A 20,534-nucleotide genomic window follows, 5' to 3' on the forward strand; every position below is an offset into this window, starting at 1 on the left:
GAAACTCAAATGTAATGCCTTTATTTAGTGACTTAATTCCTCAGTGATTTATCTGAAAACAACAGATTTTAAGAGGAGGCAAAAATCTAGGCATTCTGAGAAAATCTGAACAGTTGAGAGGTATGGCTAGTGTGAGACATGTCATTTTTGAAATCTCAGTGAAGGCAACAGCAATGAACAGAACCAGAGTAGGTGAATGTGCATGCAATGAGGGGGTGTTGCAGTGTTAGGTGGAGAGTGCAGACAGACCCAAAAAGATGCTCATGCCTAAGAGCGCGCAATGTTTTTTTGTATAATGCCAGAATGAGTAAGGTGAGCTTCCTAATACTGTGTGAGTCCAGTCCTGGCAGCTGATGAGACAGGCTTCAGGGGGGAGTGGGGGTGGAATAAATTGTTTAACAATGCTGTATAACTGTAAGGAAGAGGACTTAAGAGAATCAGACTTCCTCAGAAATCTTTACATCCATCTGAATCACCAAGGATTTACAAAGAAAAAAAAAAAAAAAGAAAAAAAGGCCTGCAGATCAACATGTGTATGAAACAGAACATATTACCAGAGTGAAAAATGAACAAAGCTAAAATATTTCCAGAAATATTTTGGTTTTTCAGGCACTTCTTCAATATTGCAGAGTATAGTGCAGTATGTTTATACCCGGATAAGCATACAACTAATGTGTGGTAGTCTGAGAAGTGTCACCATACATGTGTACAATACTGAACAGTGTAATGCAATGTGCAACACAGAGCGATTGGTTCATATATATTAATAATGAAACTGTTGTGCACACAAGTTAGCTGTAACTGTAAGAGCATACACTTCTTCTAATTAGTGTTAGTAGCTGTACTATCCCTTATCGCATACTATTATAAAATGCTTTATCGTGCTAGTAAAATGTAGTTATATGTGTAAGAAACTGAACATTTATGATTCACATATTACCCAGTCAAGTGTGAGTGCTTATTGCATATTTGTAGGAAAGGTTGTATGATTACATAACAGGGGACATGATACTCTGTGTATTTGCAGTAGTGGCACACATAGGTAAAATTAATTATATTCAACATGCATTACGTTTACATAAACAGTGAAGCAACCATGTGTATAGAATATTATGGCTATATTAAATGATAGGATCTAGCTTCTTCATTGTCATTTCCAAATGTCGTCTTCTTGTTTGTTAGTAAGATATATGTAGTCAGTGTATCTCCATATACTTTGTTGTATATGTAACAGGAACATGTTACCATTGCATTTGTGGTATTGATGCTTGATGAGTGTAGCTGTCACACATGCATGATTTCATGGAGTATGTAGAGCACCTACATCACTCTGATTTTGCTAGATGTTGTAATGTGGTTTATGGGAGTTGGAGATAAGTTATACTAGTGATATATGACCAAGAAAGCAGGTAAATACATGCAGGCTATAACCTAAAAGGGAAACTCTGAATAATAATTGTTTTTCTTTTGGTACACAACTTAGAGGTATCACCACCACTAATTTTCATGTTCCCAGGAATCTCTTTCACATAACAATGATAATGTTCTTATAATACCAGTTATCTATAACACTATGAGTTCCCAGCCTAGGGATATACAGCTGTAATTATGCATATAATTCACATACTGTAGGGTTATACAGAGCAGTTACCACATGTAAAATGCACATTGCAAATACCTATACAATTATTGTAGAGACAATTGCATTTTTTTATTTTGTACTGTTATACTCAATATGTTATAGGTTCATAGGTTCATAGGTTCATACTAGGCTATCTGCCCAAGGGCATTTATAAGCCTAGCCCATAGTTATTTGGCTTTCGCCACCCCTTTAGTTTGAATAAAACTATGCCTATTATTTTGCTGTGCCTCTGTCAAGCAGTGACACTGAAGTAATCCCTGGGGTATATCTGCGATCCCCATCCATTGGTCAAGATTCCTCTTGAACAAGGCCAGCGAGGTGCTCTGCCTCACATGTACCGGGATTTTGTTCCACAGCATAGGGAGTCTCTGGGTGATGAATCTGTCCCTCCAGCATGTTCTATTAATAACCGTGTCAAGGTTTAAGTCTCCCGCCCTTGTGGTTCTGAGGGATCTAGATTTTTTGAGGTGAAGCATATTCATCAAATCAGGGTTTGACATGGCCTTATATGTCAGGCACAGGTCACCTCTGAGCAAGCGGTATGAGACTGAATAGAGCTGGAGTTCTTTCAGTCGGGCAGCATAAGACATATTTTTGAGACCCTTTATCCTTTTGGTGAGGAACTTTTGGGGCCTTTCCAGCTGCTGCAGGTGTCTGGTCAGATACATTCGGCATTGTACTCAATCATAGGTCTAATGAGTGATGAGTACAGGGGCGATGACCTCCCTTGATCTAGATGTGAATCCCTTCATGATCAGGTGGGCAATGTAGAAGGTTTTCCTAACTACTTTAGCAACATGAGTGTCAAGCGAAGGCTACTGTCAACCTGGGTCCCCAGATCCCTGATGACTTCTTCTGTGCTCAGTGGATTGCCACCTATATGGTAGCTAGGGGTAACCTTGTTTTTCCCGAAGGGTATGACTATGCATTTCTTGGCATTTAACTTTAGGCCATGGCTCTGGCACCAGTTATCCGTTTCTGTGAGGCCCTTCTGAAGGATATCTGTGTCAGATGTGTTTTCGACTATGGCCCAGTTTGCAGTCATCTGCAAACTTTATCAGCCATAACCCTCCTGTGTTTGCTTGTACTTCAGAAAAGTAGATGCCGAACAAGAGTGGACCCAGGACTGAGCCCTGTGGGACACCACTTGTGACAGGCTTTGAGTCTGACATGGCTCCAGCAACTCTGACCCTGTGGGTTCTGTCACTTAGCCAGTTTGCAACCCATCTTGTGATGTATGGGTTTACATTCAAGCTGATGAGTTTTTTGATGATACCTGAGTGGGGTATTGTGTCGAAGGCCTTTGCCAGGTCAAGGTTGGCTGTATGGACTGCCTTTCCCTCATCAATGGCCTTGGTGACTGTCTCGAAAAAGTCAACCAAGTTTAAAAGGCATGATCTGCCTTTGACAAAGCCAAACTGGGTTGGATCCAAAGTCTGCAAGTTCCCTATGTCTTTATTTATGAGTTCCATTATGATCCTCTCCGTGGCTTTGCAGATAAGGCTTGTCAAGCTAATGGGATGGTAATTTCCAGGGTCGGTGGAGGCACCGCCCTTGTGAAGTGGGACCACAGTCGCCGTGCGCCACTCCTTGGGTTCGTATCCTGAGGTGAGGCTAAGATTAAACAGCTGTCCTAACTGCGGGTTTAATTCCTCATTGAGTTCATGGAGCACACAGCCGGGGACACCATCCGGTCCCATGGATGCTGTGTTTTTGCTTTGGAGAGAGCAGTTCTCACCTGGGCGTTGGAGATGTTTGGGGGCTACAATCCTCTGGTATAGATATCTCTCCTTTTGGGGGGGAGGGGAGAAGTTTGCACTGAACCTGTCAGCCAGTATGTTGGCAATGTGTGTAGGTTCAGTAATCTTCACATCATTTTGAACTAATTCTGAGCATATCTGGGAGTTTCCTCCTAGGTTTCTAACATAGCTAAAGAAGGCCTTATGATTGTCTTTTGAATCCTTGGCGATTTTTCTCTCAAAATTTGCCTTGGATGATTTTATGAGAGCTCTTAGTTTTTACTTATAATGATCAAGGGTGTCTTACCTTTCAAGGATTTTGCTCTATCTTGTAGTAGCTTCCTCCTTTTGTTGTAGAGCTTGTTTATGGCTGGGGTCCACCAGACTGGACGCTTGCCTTTGGTACAAAGAGTCTTAGTTTTGTTTGGGATTGCCTGATCCATGCAGTCCTGTAGGTGCTGGTAGAAGGCATTTGTAAGTGATTCAGCGGTTTGAGTAATGTTTACCACTGGCTCAGGGGCCTTAAAGGAGACCACACTAGTTTTTAGAAGTGTGAAGTCGGCTTTTGAGAAGTTTTTCACTGTGGTCTTTTTGTTTCAGGTGGGGGCGGGATGAGGACCTCCAGCGAGATTAGTTTATGATCTGATCTCACCAGTGAGGGGTATACTTCCGGTGTTGAACATTGTGATCCCATGTTCGTGATGATGAGATCAAGTATGCTTTCTCCTCTTGTGGGGATGGTGACTAGTTGTTCCATGGCATTTGAGTTTATGAACTCCAGGAACCTTTGGGCTAGAGTGTTTGGGCTTGAGTAGTGTTCCCAGTCTATATTAGGGTAGTTGAAGTCACCTAGTATGATGGTGTTTGGAGATACGTTTATCCCCTCCATTGTTTTCAGGAAGGCCATGTGAGGTTCCTGAGTTTGAGAGGGTGGCCTGTAACATGCTACAAATTGCAGAGCAGTCTTGCCTGTGGTTAATTGCACCTGGATGGTCTCCGATGCATCGTGCGTTGCCACCAACCTTGAGGTGTGGGTGTCCTTTATGAATAGTTTGCCACCTATCTAGTAGTGATCTTTATGTGCAAGTCTAATATTTGGAAAGCTGGCATTCACCATCTGGTCTGTGTTATTTGCCTTAGTTTGCACATTAGCTTGCTGTTAGGAGACTTTAATGAGCAACATGTCATCAATGGATACTCTTTAATAATAAAATGTTATTATTAGTCATATTTTGACTGTATGCAGTATTCATTTTCAGTTCTGGAGGCAACACTGTATGCTTATACTGTGTGTACATAATATACAAAATTGCAATGAAATGGCATCAAAGTATGCTCTGAATACACATTGACTCATTTATGTTAAGGGATCTTGTTTAGTGCATGTATTTGACAAGGACTCATGGGTAATATATGCATTTTCAGCTATGCAGATCTTTGTTGCACTTCTCTATCCATAGAGGTCCAAGTGGATATACAAATTCTAACATCTTTACTTTGAACTGACTACAAAAACAACTTGCGTTGAAAAGGGTGGTGCAGTGGTTAACATTGTTGCCTCCCAGCAAGAGGTTCTCCAGTATGATTCTTGGCTGGGATGCCTTCTATGCAGAGTCTGCATGTCCTTCCTGTGTTTGTGTGAGTTTCCTCCCACATTCCAAAGACATGCATCTGGAACATTTCTCCCCAGGCCTTTGCTGAAAATAGGCTCTGTCCTAGTAGGCTTTCCTGGTCAACAAATGTTAAATAAAAAATAAAGTAATGCAGACAGTAAGAACTCCAATTTCCTGCAATGATTCATATAGCTATAAAACAACAGCAATATTATAGCACCAAGCTAGTTTGATAACACCCTGTGCCAAAAATACCGCTAATAGCAACACAACCAAATTACAAACCAGCAATGATATATATTGTTGTGCCATAATACTCATGTGCATGTGGTTGCTACACTTTATAGTAAACATGATGCATATTAAACATATTTTATGTTATCTGTGGGTGCCACTGCTGTCAGTACATAGTGCAGTATATACACACACACACACACACACACACACACACACACACACACACACACACACACACACACACACACACACAGCTATATATGCACTTTAGTCTAAATGATGAAATGCAGACAAAAATAAAAAAATCATTGCACATTGTTCCAGGATATAACCTTGGCGCATTCAGCATTAATTAATACATTCATTTTTGCTGGGAAGAGGGTTGTTCAAGCCCCTCCCCCCACACCTCAGTGTGGGGGTGCATACCCCTTGTAATTATAATATATTAACTCCAGGATCGTGCAATATCGGTGAAAGGCAATTTTTCCATACCCTGGAGATTGTATGATCTCATTAAGCACTCTAGTGTGTGTGTATGTATGTATATATATATATATATATATATATATATATATATATATATATGTATATATATATATATATATATATATATATATATATATATATATATATAGAGAGAGAGAGAGAGACAGAGAGATGTGCATACTGTTATTACTGTTATGTAATCATATAAACTTTTTTACAGGTATGGAACAAGTTCTTGTGGGTACTTGTGTAATATGTTAACCCTGATCGGGAATGCTATTTTCTCATTTCCCAGATCATGTAACTACATTTTACCAGCATAATAAATCTTATCATAATAGAATATGATAAGGGACGACATAGCCACTAGCACTGTTCAAGAGTGGTATGCAAGTGTATTGTCACAGTTTCACAATTCATCACATTATTAGCATGTAGAATTGACTATTTACTTGTTGTTGCACATTGTTTTACATGGAGCACTGTTGAAAATTATATACACATGTGCTCACACTGCTCAGACTACTGCACATTAACAGGTAACTGTGTATACAGGCATGACCATACTACATGCAGTTCTATTACCTGTGATATTCTAAACATATCTGCAAAGCCCAGGTTTCTGCAACTTCACTTCAGCTCTTACTGTGGTGGTAATTCTTGCATCATATGCATATTCCTCTGCAAGACCTTTTGTTTTTTCCCAATCTGTGGTAGTTACATGGTTGGATGAACTTTTTGACTATGTGTCTATCCTAGGCCTTCCTTATTAAGCATCATTTTGAGTGATTAATTCCTTTGTGTTGGGATGTCACCATTTGGGTATAAAAGGATAGTGACACTCACAGCCATTACTGATGCTTACATAGGAGGATTTAAAGCAGTGCTAAAATGTCCTTCCTGTGTGTGCTGGTATCATTCAGATGGTAATTATGAATTATGAAGCATGGGCCTCTCTTTATGGCTGTCTTCCCTGCTAAAGTAACAATACCCCTAATGGTCTGCCTGCTCACATTAAGCTACCATTCACATTTCCAGTTTTAATGAAGACCCAATGTCACAATGACAACCTGCCTCACTTCAGCATATTGTTATTATCCCTTCCATCAGACAGAGATGAGCAGACATAGACTCATAATTCCTTTCCCCCACCAGGTGCTTCAGGTGCTCTGACTGCATAAATAAACCCAGATCTGAGTCATTGTCAGGGCTTAACCTCACCACACCAATGTCTGCAGATTTGGCACATACTATTGGACCAGCAAGTGTTTGTGAGTATTAACACTAAGCGCTATCAGTGCTTGGCAAGGTACACACTTTACAGAGACTAAGAAAAAAAAAAGAGAGAGTCTATGACATTGCATGCTAATGAGGCCCATTTATGATTACGTTGGCCAATAGTCATGCAAGTCTGTAGTATTATGAGATACACATATATAGGATTATTAAGTCTAAACAGGTAGAAAAGTATAGTTGCCTGATATCAAAGTATGCCCACATAGCTATTATATCACATTTGGTAGGCTGCATCACTTTTAAGGTCTCTATTATATATGCACATGAGTATAGTGCTCTTACCATATGTTGTTGCTGAGGAACACTTTTGCATGGCAGATACGACCTGCATGTTGTGATAATGCATTTGTGAGGCTTTCTTTGGACACTATTTAAGATACTTGGCAATATATCCACTATAATTCTTGTTTATGGAGACCTTTTTGGGGGGTACTGATGCATATTTTTCCCCGTAGGTCTGTTGTTCATTTTTATGACATATTCTCAGCACAAAAGTCTGTCATCTGCAGCTGTGGACGACAGTATGCTGAATGCTAGCATCATACCTGGAAGTAGTTGCATACCTATGTGATTGTGTAGAAAAGTGAATGTATTTGTGTGTCTTTACATATAACCATAATGTAAGCAAAGCTAATATGCACTGCTTAGTGCATTGGAAAAAATCTGCCTTGTCAATATTACTATTCCTTTCCATATTACACATGAATATTGTTTGTAATATTGACTCTTTGATTACTGTGAACACATCTAGGGAGTATTGTTAGACTTTTGGAATCCACCCCTATGTAAATCTCAAATGAAAATGAAAGCATGCCTGCATAGTAAGATTGTATGGCTTTTACATATCCAGGATCACAGTTATGTGGGCACTGCATTACATACTGAGTTGATGTTACAAAGTTGCATAATAGTTAGGGATTTGGGCAGAAATGATGAAACAAAAATATTAGTATACTTTCAAGATTTCAATCCAGAGTCGTCTACTGTTGCTTTGTGAAATGAGTACTTTCGATTATTTTCTATGCTCTTTACAGGTATATATATATATATATATATATATATATATATATATATATATATATATATATATACACATATGTGTATATATGAATATGTATATGTAAGTGACTGTGTGTGTGTGTGTGCGCTTGCAGTTATATATATATATATATATATATATATATATATATATATATATATATAAATGCATACACACACACACACACACACACACACACACACACACACACACACACACACACACACACACACACACATATATTACCTTAGAAATTCATATATGTTTTTGAGCACAAACACACACATTAGACAGCAGATATTATCTGAACATTTGTTTTGTAATCATGTGTAAAACTAATATCAAAAATGAAACTTGTGAGTGAAGCAACTTGAAAGGATAGATTCGTACAATGCCACTGACTAAAATACCAATGGCAGCTTAACCTTGGAAAAAGATGGAGGGTGGGGTGTTCCTCTGCACTGGAGTGAGAAACTGCATTGCGAATAACCATTTAATTTTTTTTTCCTTTTATTGTTAATCATTTGCTATCATAAAGCTATAAAATAAGCACTTCTTAAATAGGCTCTTCATCTTCAATGTCTGAATATAATAATAGAAATTCTATATCCTGTGAAGAACTGATAAGATTCTAACTTCTCTGGCTCAGTAGTGTCTTGCCTTAGAGGGTTTATTGTACTAAATCTCTGTTTGTCCCTACCTTCCCACTAAGGGGAGTAGTAAAAGAGGATAAGATCATAATTGAGTTCTGTCCCTTATCAGGATTTGGTTGCAATTCATCAATAGGCAGTGATTGTGTTGTAAAAGCAGTCAAGTGTACTAAATTACATTCTGAGCCTCTTTTTGTAGGTATCACCTTTGGAATCTGACCCATGTCAGCCTTGTGACTGTGATGCCATTGGCAGCGAACACAATACCTGCATTAAGGATGAGAAGCATGCAAGAGGAGGTAAGAGGTTTTGCACTAGTGTCCATCATTCTCTGTTTGGGTAAATGATATCTTATGCTATTTGTTCACTAGTCAGCAAACTCCATTAGCTGAGTAACTATAAATAGCCTTAGGTAGTACTTACTGTTTGAAATTATGTGTGCTGTTTACAGAGATGTTGCAAAGTACAATAATACATAATACATTTTACTGATTTGTTTCAAATTTATGTGGCCATTTGACTCTAGCAACTAAATGACTGCGTTTAAACGCTTTTGAAAATAAATGGTATGAGCATTATTTCTAATCTCAGCAAAGTCTTTCACCTCAGAGCAAAATTGTTCTGCTTTACACTGAGTGGAAAAAGAGATGGGAACAGTTTAAATACAAGATACATATTAAAAATCTTCTCTTTGGAAATCAACTAAACTGAAAATGTTGGCAGAATTGGACAAATACACCGCCATTTGCAGCATACCAACTGAAAAGTTAGACTGGCACCAAAGTTTGTTTGTTTGTGTCTTTCGGCTTTTCCCGGTTAGGGGTCGCCACAGCGGAACTCTGGTCCGCTAATGATTGGTAGTGGATTTTTATGTACCGGGTTACCAGCCCTGATGCACAACCTTCAACGAAGGCACGCCCCATTCACGTATGCCTCCACACAGAAGACGCTCTAGCTGAGAATTGAACAGGACAACGTCTTGCTATGAGGCGACAATGCTACCGCAGCACCACCACCGCAGTATGGTATTAAAATGGTCATATGCAGACTGCCTGACAAAAATGGACACATTGGGGCAGATTCCATGAAATCAGATAGTGAGAGTGCAATGTCTCTGTCATGCTCTACTTACTGATCTAAAGTGTGAAGTCCATCTTGCCCTACAGGATATTGTCATCTGGTGGTGACGTTTGCAAGCTATTCAATTAAAGGGAGTTCCACCATGGCACGAACAGGTAATGACATTCTTTTATACTCTGTGTGAATTTAGTAAACCTCATCAAATATTCTGAACATAGCCCTAACTTACCCCGAGACTCAGCAGAGCTGAAAGTCCAGTTAAAGTTACCTGGTACTGCAACTATTTATCAAACATGACTAAACCTGCACACCATCCTAAACTGTGCCGAGGACTCCTGGAACCTGTAGTGCAGTTCTTCCTGTTTGTGGAACTACGTTCTACAGGCAGTCTGGCTTCCCCCCTGCTACTACTGCCAGTCCCTAGTCTCACATATGGGCTGAGAAGCTTGCTAAGTTTATTGGGCTTCACCAGTAATCCAGCTTTGTACATTGGCAAGACTCACCAATTCACAATACTGAATTATATTTATGACTCAACCCCCATTTCTCTTTTGAAATGAGGCACAGGACTGTAGCAGTCCAGATTAGCATACACTGATGGGAACTGGAAGAGTCATATCTTTTGGTCTCAAGCATGGAATAACTGCACTCCATGCCCAAGTCCTCCTGGAAACCAAAGCATTTTCTGCTGAACTGATATTATAGAGCTATGCAGTGAAACTAAATAACATATGACCCTATTTTGCCACTCACAATAGGAAACATATTGCATCAACCTACTTTCTCCCCACTTTGCTCTACACCGTTTGCATTCTAACTTGCAGGTAGCCCAGACTAGCTTACTAGAATAATGCTATAACAAGTTAGCAAAATTTGTCACCAACAAACCTTACGGAACGTATCACTGTTTCACAATTAAGAAATAATCATCTCTTGATCTTCAACACCACCTAACACAATCACAGCTTGTCACAACTCACAGCCTTATCTACAGCTCAACTCACTGACCCAGCCTAAATAACACCTTGCAGCTATACTCTCCAGATAGAGTCCTTTGTTCCACTGATATGCTTCTTCTTGTAACAACCAAATCTAATGACTATGCAGGTGATTTCATTACTCATATGTTTCTAAATTATGGAACCCTTTACCATTTGAGATAAAAAAAACTGGATAGAAATAAAACATTCAGAAAACAACTCAGACACTATCTGAAAAATAAATGTCTTATCTTCCTGCTCTACCCCTGACTAAAAGACTATGCTTACTTACTATACCCTTGCTACACTCTCTCAACTGACTCCCTGTAGTATTTTATTCTCTTATTTCCAATTACTATCTGTTTTACACCATAATAGGTTTGTAGCCTTCCTTTCTACCTCTTCTCTCCCTAGCTCAACTTAACTCCTGCTGTTTTTTTTTTTATTCTTATTTTCTCCTCCTTAAAAAATGTATAAATGAGCAACTCTGACTACTTTAGTCTACCATTAATTATCAGTCCGCAATTACTGTTGGTGATCTCACCATTTGTTTGTAAAGTTGTTTATGATACCATTGTATGTGATATTTCACTGTACTTGTATCTATGCAAAGTGTTTTAATTGAGCTTTTCTCTCCAGGTCTCTACTGAAAATGGTAACTTTTTCTCCCTATAAATAAAACAATAAATACAATGGTGAGCTGTAATTAGATATACAAAGAAGAGAGAAAGTATGTTTATATGACAGTTATAGTATATAATTATATATAATTATTATATTATAGTATTAGCATTCTAGTAAATATTTTAGACTAGCTTCAGTTCACTTTTGTGCATGGTCAGTTTTTTGTAGCACTGTCTGAGTGGAGCTGAATCTACCAAAGTCATATCCCAAATAGTTCTGGCAGAAAAGATCATAATTCATCAATCCATAGGTTCATAGGTTCATAGGTTCATACTAGGCTATCTGCCCTAGGGCATTTATAAGCCTAGCCAGAGTGTGTTTGGCTTTCACCACCCATTTTAAATGAATTTTGCTATGCCCTTTTTCGAGGTTAGTATACTGTGCCTCTGTCTAACAGTGACACAGAAGTGATACCCGGGGTAAACCTATGATCTCCCATCCACTCATCAAGATTCCTCTTGAGACACTGCCTAACCTGGACTGGGATTTTATTCTAGAGCGAAGGAAGCCTCTGGGTTATGAATCTGTCCCTCCAGCATGCCCTATTTATTTCAGTGTTGAGGTTCAAGTCTCTCGAGCACGTAGCTTGATGGGATTTGGATTTTCTGAGGTGCAGCATGTCCATTAATTCTGGGTTGGACATGGCTTTATACATCAGGCACAGATCGCCTCTGAGCAGGTGGTATGCCACTGAGTAGAGCTGGAGTTTCTTTAACCGGGCAGCATATGGCATCTGTTTGAGCCCTTTGATCCTCTTGGTGAGGTACTTTTGGGGTCTTTCCAGTTGCTTTAGGTGTCTGGTAAGGTACATCCCAAAAGGGGCATTGTACTCAATTATGGGCCTGATGAGGGATGAGTAAAGAGGCACGATGACCTCCCCTGATCTAGATGTGAATCCCTTCATGATTAGGTGGGCTATATAAAATGTTTTTCTAACCACTTTGGCCACGTGGTTGTCAAATGAGAGATTGCTATCAACTTGGGTCCCCAGGTCCCTAATTACTTCTTCTGTACTTAATGGATTACCACTTATGTGGTAATTTGTGGGCACTTAGTTTTTGCCAAAGGTGATGACTATACACTTTTTGGCGTTTAGCTTGAGGCCATGGCTCTGGCACCAGTTGTCTGTTTCTATGAGGCCCTTTTGGAGGATGCTTGTGTCGGCTGGAGAGTCAATTATGGCGCCCAGTTTGCAGTCATCTGCGAACTTGGTCAGCCACAGTCCTTCCGTGTTGGCCTGTACCTCCGAGAAATATATACCGAACAAGAGAGGTCCCAGGACTGAGCCTTGTGGGACGCCACTTGTAACTGGTTTGGAGTCTGACATGGCTCCAGCAATTCTAACCATGTGGGTTCTGTCCTTGAGCCAGTTTGCAACCCATCTAGTGACATAGGGGTTTATATTTAAGCTGGTGAGCTTATCTATAATGCACTAGTGGGGTATTGTATCGAAGGCTTTTGCGAGGTCCAGGTAGGCTGTGTGGACCACCTTCCCCTCGTCAATGGCCTTGGTGACTGTTTCAAAAAAATTGACCAGGTTTAAGAGGCAGGATCTGCCCTTAAAAAAGCCAAACTGGGTAGGATCCAGTGTCTGTAGGTCCCCACTATCTTTATTTATGAGGTCCATGATGATCCTTTCCATAGCTTTGCAGACCAAGCTAGTCAGGCTTATGGGGAGATAGTTTCCAGGATCCGTTGAGGCAGCACCTTTGTGGAGAGGGACCACTGTTGCTGTACACCACTCTTTAGGTACATATCCTGTAGTAAGGCTGAGACTGAACAGTAGTTTTATGTTTGGGTTTAGCTCTTCTTGGAGTTCATGTAGGATGCAGCCCAGGACACCGTCTGGTCCCATTGATGCTGTGTTTTTTGCTTTGGAGAGGGTGGCTCTTACCTGAGCATCTGAGATGTCAGGGGGGCAGCACTCTGCTGGGATAGATATTTGCCCTTTTAGTGGGGAGGGGGGGGAGAAGTTTGTGCTGAACCTGTCAGCTAGGATGTTGGCAATGTCTGTGGGTTCGGTGTATTTTTTGTCATTTTGGACTAATTCTGAGCATATCTGGGAATTCCCACCCAGGTTCCTAACATAACTAAAGAAAGCCTTGTGATTATCCTTAGTGTCCTGTGCAATTTCTCTCTCGAAGCTGGCCTTAGACGATTTTATGAGTGCCCGTAGTTTTTTGCTAATACTGATCAGAGATGCCTTCCCTTTTTGGGATTTTGCTCTATCATGTAGTAGCTTCCTCCTTCTATTGTATAGTTTGTTTATGGCTGGGGTCCACCAGACAGGACGTCTGCCTTTGGAGGATTGGGTCTTGGTTTTATTTGGGATTGCATGATCCATGCATTCCTGAAGGTGTTCATACAATGCGTTTATAAAGGATTCTGCGGTCTGGGCCGTATTTTCCACAGGCCCAGGGGCTTTGAAGGATTCCACCTCTGTTTTGAGTCTTCTACCATTACATGTAGTGGCTAAAGAGAAGAGTAAGGGGAGGGAAGGAAATGAAATAACTATAATATCTGTAAGGAGTATGAGTTTTGCATGGATTTACTCTTGAGCAAATGTATTTGATAATGACAATGAAGCTTGGGGGATCAAATGCATGAGCAAGCAGGACATAAACCAGCATTAAACCAAATAAAGTTTTTAAAATGAATACTGACTCAAGGTGACTTATTTTAAAGATTTGAAGGTATTTAATATGAACACTTCAGAACATCCAGATAGAAGCCAAGGTTTACTTTTCTTCCTAAATCATAACCTCCTTTTGAACTATTCCCTTTACCACTTCTTCTGTGACTCCCTTGATATGGGGAGAATAATATGGCATTGGCATATTGGTTCAAAGTGAAAGAAGACAATCTTAGATGGGAGTTTGAAGTTCATTCTGAGAGAGATACGGTTCATACAGGACACCATACAGCAGTACCAGAAATATAAGGCCAAAAAACTCTGAAATCCTTTTTTTCTGATCTAGGAATCATCGGAGTATTTTCAAAGATATAGATATGTTAGCTCACAGGCTCAGTGGAGAGGGAGCTAATGTGAGCTTTTTCAGAATTTAGTTGTAGGGTAGTCAAAGCTCTGTCACTAGAGATCTGAAGTGTACTGCTTCAAAGAAGAATTACCCACCTGTCTTCTGCAGTAAATGGACGATCCACCCAGAAAGGATGTAAGATAAGATAGCCAAAACATCCATTGTCACTGAAGAGCAGTTTCATCTTGAATGAAAAATAATATTTGAACAGTTCAATGACTAAGGATGAAAGTCATTACCAAAGTGAATGAAATTTGCACTGACATCAGTTTACACTTAATGCAAACAAGTTGATAAAAGAAAACTCAAAGGCTAATTAAAGTGTTGGAACTAGAGGTAAATCATATTAATCACTACTGCAGTAGCCGTAGCCATATGGGGTTATATCCTGTCCAGGATATAACAGCAGTCCAGCTTCCAAAGCTTCAGGGCACCTTCTGCATGCCTAAACCATCAGTCAACTCAAGCTAAGCTGACTGAAAAAGACAAACTTGGGTGCCACCTCCTTCAGAGCTTTCCTGCTAATGAAGAGTACCTCCTCTAAGGCTTTTGAGGATCAATACATACATACATACATACATACATAGATACACAGAAATGTTTCAAGTACGGGCAATAAAGCCCTTCTAGTGTGCCAATGTGCCAATACACTTGTTCCCATAATAAATGTCCAGGCTGTTCTTAAAAATATCTAAAATAGTACTTGCTTTAATGTAATTAGGTAGTCTGTTCCAAGCATCAGCTACTCTGTCGGAGAACCAATTAGTACACTTCTCATTCCAACAGAATCTTCTACATAGGTTATTTGATGATTTGCTAGTACTTTTTGATAACCCCAAACATTCCCAGAGGAAGTTGTCCCCAAATGCCCTATAGACCTGAATAAGATCTCCTCTTAAATATCTGTAAGAGACACTGTACAAGTTCATATATTTTAGTCTTTCATAATAACTTAGATTTTCACATCTGTGGATGCCCTTAGTATATTTCTACTGTACTCTTTTCAGTTTATTCATGCTTGTTTTCCTATAGGGTTTCCATGCTGTTATTCCATACTCAAGTTTGGGTCTAATGTAACTAACAAACAATGACTTCAATATGTTTGATTTCCTAGACTTTATAAATCTTTTTATACAACCTATAGCTCTATAACTACCATTAGACAATTGGTTGATATGATTAGAAAAACTCATAGCTGAATCTACCCATATACCCAGGTCCTTAAATGAATCTACAGTTTCAATCACTGTGTGCTGCATTAAATATTCACATTTCAGTTTATGTCTCCCAAATCTCATATGCTTAGTTTTTTATGTATTTATCAACATATTATTCTCCTGTGCCCAAATGGTCAATTTAGTCAAATTATTTTGCAGACATGCCTTATCTGTAACACCTGTAATCAGTTTACGCAATTTCAGGTCATCAGCATATAGACTGTAGAACACCTCAGATGAAAAAGTAAGGTCTGAAAGATACAATCTAAACAAGCAAGGGCCTAGTACAGAGCCCTGTGGGACACCTTGACTGTAAGCATGGATTCCACCTGTCCATTTGGTGTGTGATACTTGCCATGTCCTATTTGTAAGCCATGCAGCTATCCATCTTATCAACAGTACATCAATATCTAGTTGTACGAATTTATTGATCAGTGTTTTATGCATGACACTCTCAAATTCTGAAGTTAAATCTATATAAATCATATCACAGCACAGTTTTTCATTCATAGCTGTTGTATTGTTATAGAACATCATGTTACAGGTGGTAGTAGATCTATTTTCAACATAACATATGCATGCTGCTATATGGTTTCAAGTCCCACCCTATCCAGTTCTGACAATAAATTATCCAGTATTACCTTCTCCATTATTTTTCCACAACATGAAAGTAGACTTAAGGGTCTATATGATTCTGGGTTTGTCCTACTCCACTTTCCCTTAAAAACAGGTTTAATAAATGCATGTCTCCAATCTTGAAGAATCTCCCCATATTTATATGACCTAGTGAATAATAGATGTAATGGCAGTGTAAGTTCTTGATTAAGTGTTCTCAGGTCATTGTTACTTATTCCGTCTCCTCCCTGTGCTTTGTTTGCATACAATTTGCACAGCTGTTTTTCAATATAATCTAATTTGATTCCAGTATCTGAGGTTAACTGGATGTCACTAGGACAACTTACCACTTCTTTTGTGGAGACTAACTGTTTTGCATAAGATTTTTGTAAATATATCTATAATCTATTTTGTCTGAGAATAAATTTTAGAATCTGCACACAGTTTATCAATTTGTGTATCTTTACTCCTTCCACATCTTATGTATCTATAAAAAGGTTTCCTATTATGCTCAATATCTTCATATAAATTTTCTTCAAATTTTTCTTGATCTTGTCTAACACTATGCTTAATCTGTTTGTCCAGCTCGTTTATTTCAGTTTTCAAAGTTGTAGTTTGACCTCGGCTTGTACTGTTCCTTTGCTGGTCAGATAAGTTCCCTTTGGGGAAACATATTTCCATTTAAAAAATGTTTGTTTGATAACACTTTCTTGTTAAGGAAAGTTATTTTGAAGCTAGGAGTTTGAGTTTTAAGAGACTATCATGAGACTGTATTGTACTTCTAAATGAGAGTGCTCATTTTCCTATAAGCTTAAATGCTGTTTAGAGTATTTACATTTTCTTTTCTGTGAAAAAAAATCTGTTTATTTTACTTTTTGGGGATGGTAGAGTGTTTAAAAGTGCATTTTATTGTGTGGGTGTGGGTGTAGATGTTTTTTTCTGTGAAAAAAAAAAGACTTTTAAAGACATTTTTTTACTGGCTTGTGCTGCATGTTTTCCTTGGAAAAAAAGCACTATTTTTTGGCTTGACTATAGAGCAAATTGTCTGTCTCATGGTCATTCCATCTTTCACCCATAAAAAGAAAAAGTTAAGCAAGCAGCGTTTGCCCCCACAGCAGGCTATCAATTTGCCCAACAGCAGATGGATGAATTTACTGTGATCACTTATCTTTTATTCCAGATCTCTGTGGTGTAGCATCTACAGCCACTATGGAGTGTGTGTGTGTGGGGGGGTTAGACACATCTTCTGCAGCTGTTGTGGTCCTCTCAGTAGGCAAAGTAGAGCCACTCCTGTCCATCCTGGGGAGAGGGAGCAGGGAAGGCTTCCCCATTTTGTCACCATGTTGTGCCCATCCTTGGAGAAACTGTTACTGCTACTAATAACACCGGTGGCCCCATTTTTCCTGTCAAGAAAAAAAAAAAAAACAGAAAACTATATATGTATCTTCTTCTCCTAAAATTTCTTTAGATAGGAGTAATTTACTGTGTCTGGCTCTGGGGTTAATTCATGCTATTGGTCTTTCCTATAAACTCGTTTCTGGTAAAAGAAAGATGGATACCTCTTTTCCTGAGGAGATTCAGGATTCAGAACCTGAACAGGAAAACAAAGGCACAAATACACAGATTTCTGATTCAGACTCATAGGAAAGATAATTTTTGATTCTGCCTGTGGTGGGTTCCTCTTTCTCCGAGACTATTTCCAGAATGTGCCAGTGTTCTCAATGGGAGAACACCAAGGTTCCAAGAAAATATTATGAGCTGTTACAGAAGAAATTTCCAGAACCTTCACCTATTCCTCCAGTTCTGTCAGCTTTAGAGGAATCTGTGTATGTTACTGCCTGCAATTTTCCTGATATTCACCTAGCTGTCCCTAAAAAAGTTCTTGTGTCTTTTAAGTTTTTATGCACTCATCCCAAACCTGACCCAGCAGCTATAACTTTACTTAATCATACTGCTGCTAAAGATTTAATTAATTCCAGTCCAACTCTTTCTGATGAGGATGGGAAGATTATTTATAAGTACAGGGAAAAAAGTACATGCTTCTGCAATTATGATTTTAAGAATTTTTAATGATTTGTCTCATATTTTAAAGTTTACTCTGACTAATTGTCAAACTATGAGGAATATTTTGCCTGCAATTTCATCATGTGAGGAAAAATATGCTTTAAATAATTTAGCTTCTTCTATTGTACAAGACACGGCATATTGTTTACAAGGGTTTATATCATAATGTCGAAGCCTCACAATTTCGAACGTTATTACATTGAAACCAAAACCTCGAACACTGACAATATCGAAGCCGTGGAACATTGAATTCTTTCCCAGGGCAAGAATTTGGTGGGCCGTTTCCACAGCTTCTCTATTTCCTTGACTGTGGTATGATCTCAGAGTTGGTATATTTCAGTAGGGGGGTGGGGGGGAAGCCCCCCACATTAGAAATAGTTTTTGGTTTGCTTGTGTTGTGTGTGTGTTTCTCGTAACAGCTATTTTTTTTCCTGGGAAAAAATTCACTGTTCTGAGTTATCAGTGTTATCACATTTCGATCTTCCAAGTTCGAGCTTATGGTGTTCGATGTTTTGGAAGTTCAGTTATGTGATATAAACCCATTTATAATGTTTGCATAACTCACTGGATACTTCTTCCTGGGCTATGGCCAGTGGTACAGTTTTGAGAAGACTATCCTGGCTGCATTCTCAAAACTTGTCAAATGAGGTTAAAAATAAGATTCTTAATTCTCCATTGGATAGATGTTTAGTTGTTGGCCCCTTTGCTGCAGTCATGATCAAAAAGTGTGATTAAATGGATAAACTGATAGAAGAAATCACTAAGATTTTTCAGTACACCTTTTTCAAATTTGTAACCTCTCATCCACTTTTGGCAAAAAAAAAAAAAAAACTGTCCCAACAAAATGCAGGTAAACAGATGTTTAAGAAGAAATAATAAGGAGATTTCACAAAATAATTCTAGAATCCCCCAAAACCAAGAACAGTCCAAGAAATCAAAATGACTATTTAAGGGACCTTGACCTGACTCTCACCCTAGCAGCCTCTTTTCCCTTCAGAAAGTCTTAATCTCCACTTTTGTCTTTGGCAACAGATAGTTTCAGACAAATGAGTTCTAAAGATCACTCACTAATGTTACAGATGGCAGTGGGAGTAAATTCCTCCTTTCCTAGGGTATAATCCCTCATTCACCAGACCAGACTCTTTTTATTTCTACATGTCCTCCATCACATGCTGTCCAACAAAGTCCTAGGACCAGTTTCTTGTTCCCAGGAAAAAGCTTTTCATTCAAGGATGTTTTAGTACCAAAGAAAGAAAATAGAGTCAATTTCTGGATTTTTCTTTCCTAAACCTGTTTGTGATAGTGCCCAACTGCAAAATTCTGTCACTGCACAACTGGTTACCTCTTCTTCCTCATTCAGGTTTCCTGGTAACACTACATTTTAAAAAAATGCTTATCACGACATCCCTGTTCATCCAGACTTCATACGTTTCTTAAGTTTTATTTGTGTCTGGATCACATTATCAGCTCTTTGTCTTATGCTATGGACTATCCACTGCACCAAGAGTGTTCACAAAGTGTCTTGCTCCAGTTATAGTTCATTGCAGGCTACAGAATATCCACAACAAAGTGCCCACATTTTTCCATATTTAGATGACTTGCTTATCTTTACAGAGTCTTTTTCAAAGTGTCAGGAAACTCTCACAAGCTAGGAGTCCAAGAGAACAGTCAAAAGTCTTTTTGACTCATTCACACAAGATTGTGTTCCCTGGGTATCAGCTAGACACGTTGGTTCAAAGAGCTTTTCTTCTATTGCAACTAGATCTATTTCTAGGGTATTTCACTCAGACTTTGGTCACTGTGAGGTAATACATCAGGATTTTGGGTCTTATGGCATCAAGGATTCTCATGATACCCCTAGCAAGACTCCACATGAAAAAAATGCAATGGTATCTGAAGTCTCTTTGGTCTCAACAGCAACATCTGTTGTTCATTCAAATTCTAGTACCGGGGTTTGTCAAAAGGGAAATCTCTTGGTAGAGACAACAAATACTCTTAAACCCAAGTCTCCCCTTTACCCTTCCTGTTCCAAAGCAGTCGGTCACCGTAGATACCATGTACTTTGCTTGGGAAGCAGTTTCAGGAGGCTTAAAAGTGCTAGATGTATGTGACACCAAGGACAGATACAAGCACATAAATATAGAAGAGATTACT

General features: G+C 39.0%; 1 protein-coding gene across 13 annotated transcripts in view; it reads left to right on the top strand.

The window, feature by feature from the left end:
* LAMA2 (laminin subunit alpha 2) overlaps nucleotides 1-20,534 on the top strand; it is a 4,753,606-nt gene that overhangs the window by 1,731,065 nt on the left and 3,002,007 nt on the right. For all 13 annotated transcript variants that reach the window (XM_044064325.1, XM_044064371.1, XM_044064344.1 and 10 more), the window contains exon 9: nucleotides 8,902-9,001. In XM_044064325.1, the coding sequence (XP_043920260.1) occupies nucleotides 8,902-9,001 (100 nt within the window). The remainder of the gene's footprint in view (nucleotides 1-8,901; nucleotides 9,002-20,534) is intronic.

Source organism: Protopterus annectens, chromosome 1.part0, assembly GCF_019279795.1.
Source record: "Protopterus annectens isolate FY-2018-M chromosome 1.part0, PAN1.0, whole genome shotgun sequence".
Classification (NCBI taxonomy): Eukaryota; Metazoa; Chordata; order Ceratodontiformes; family Protopteridae; genus Protopterus; species Protopterus annectens.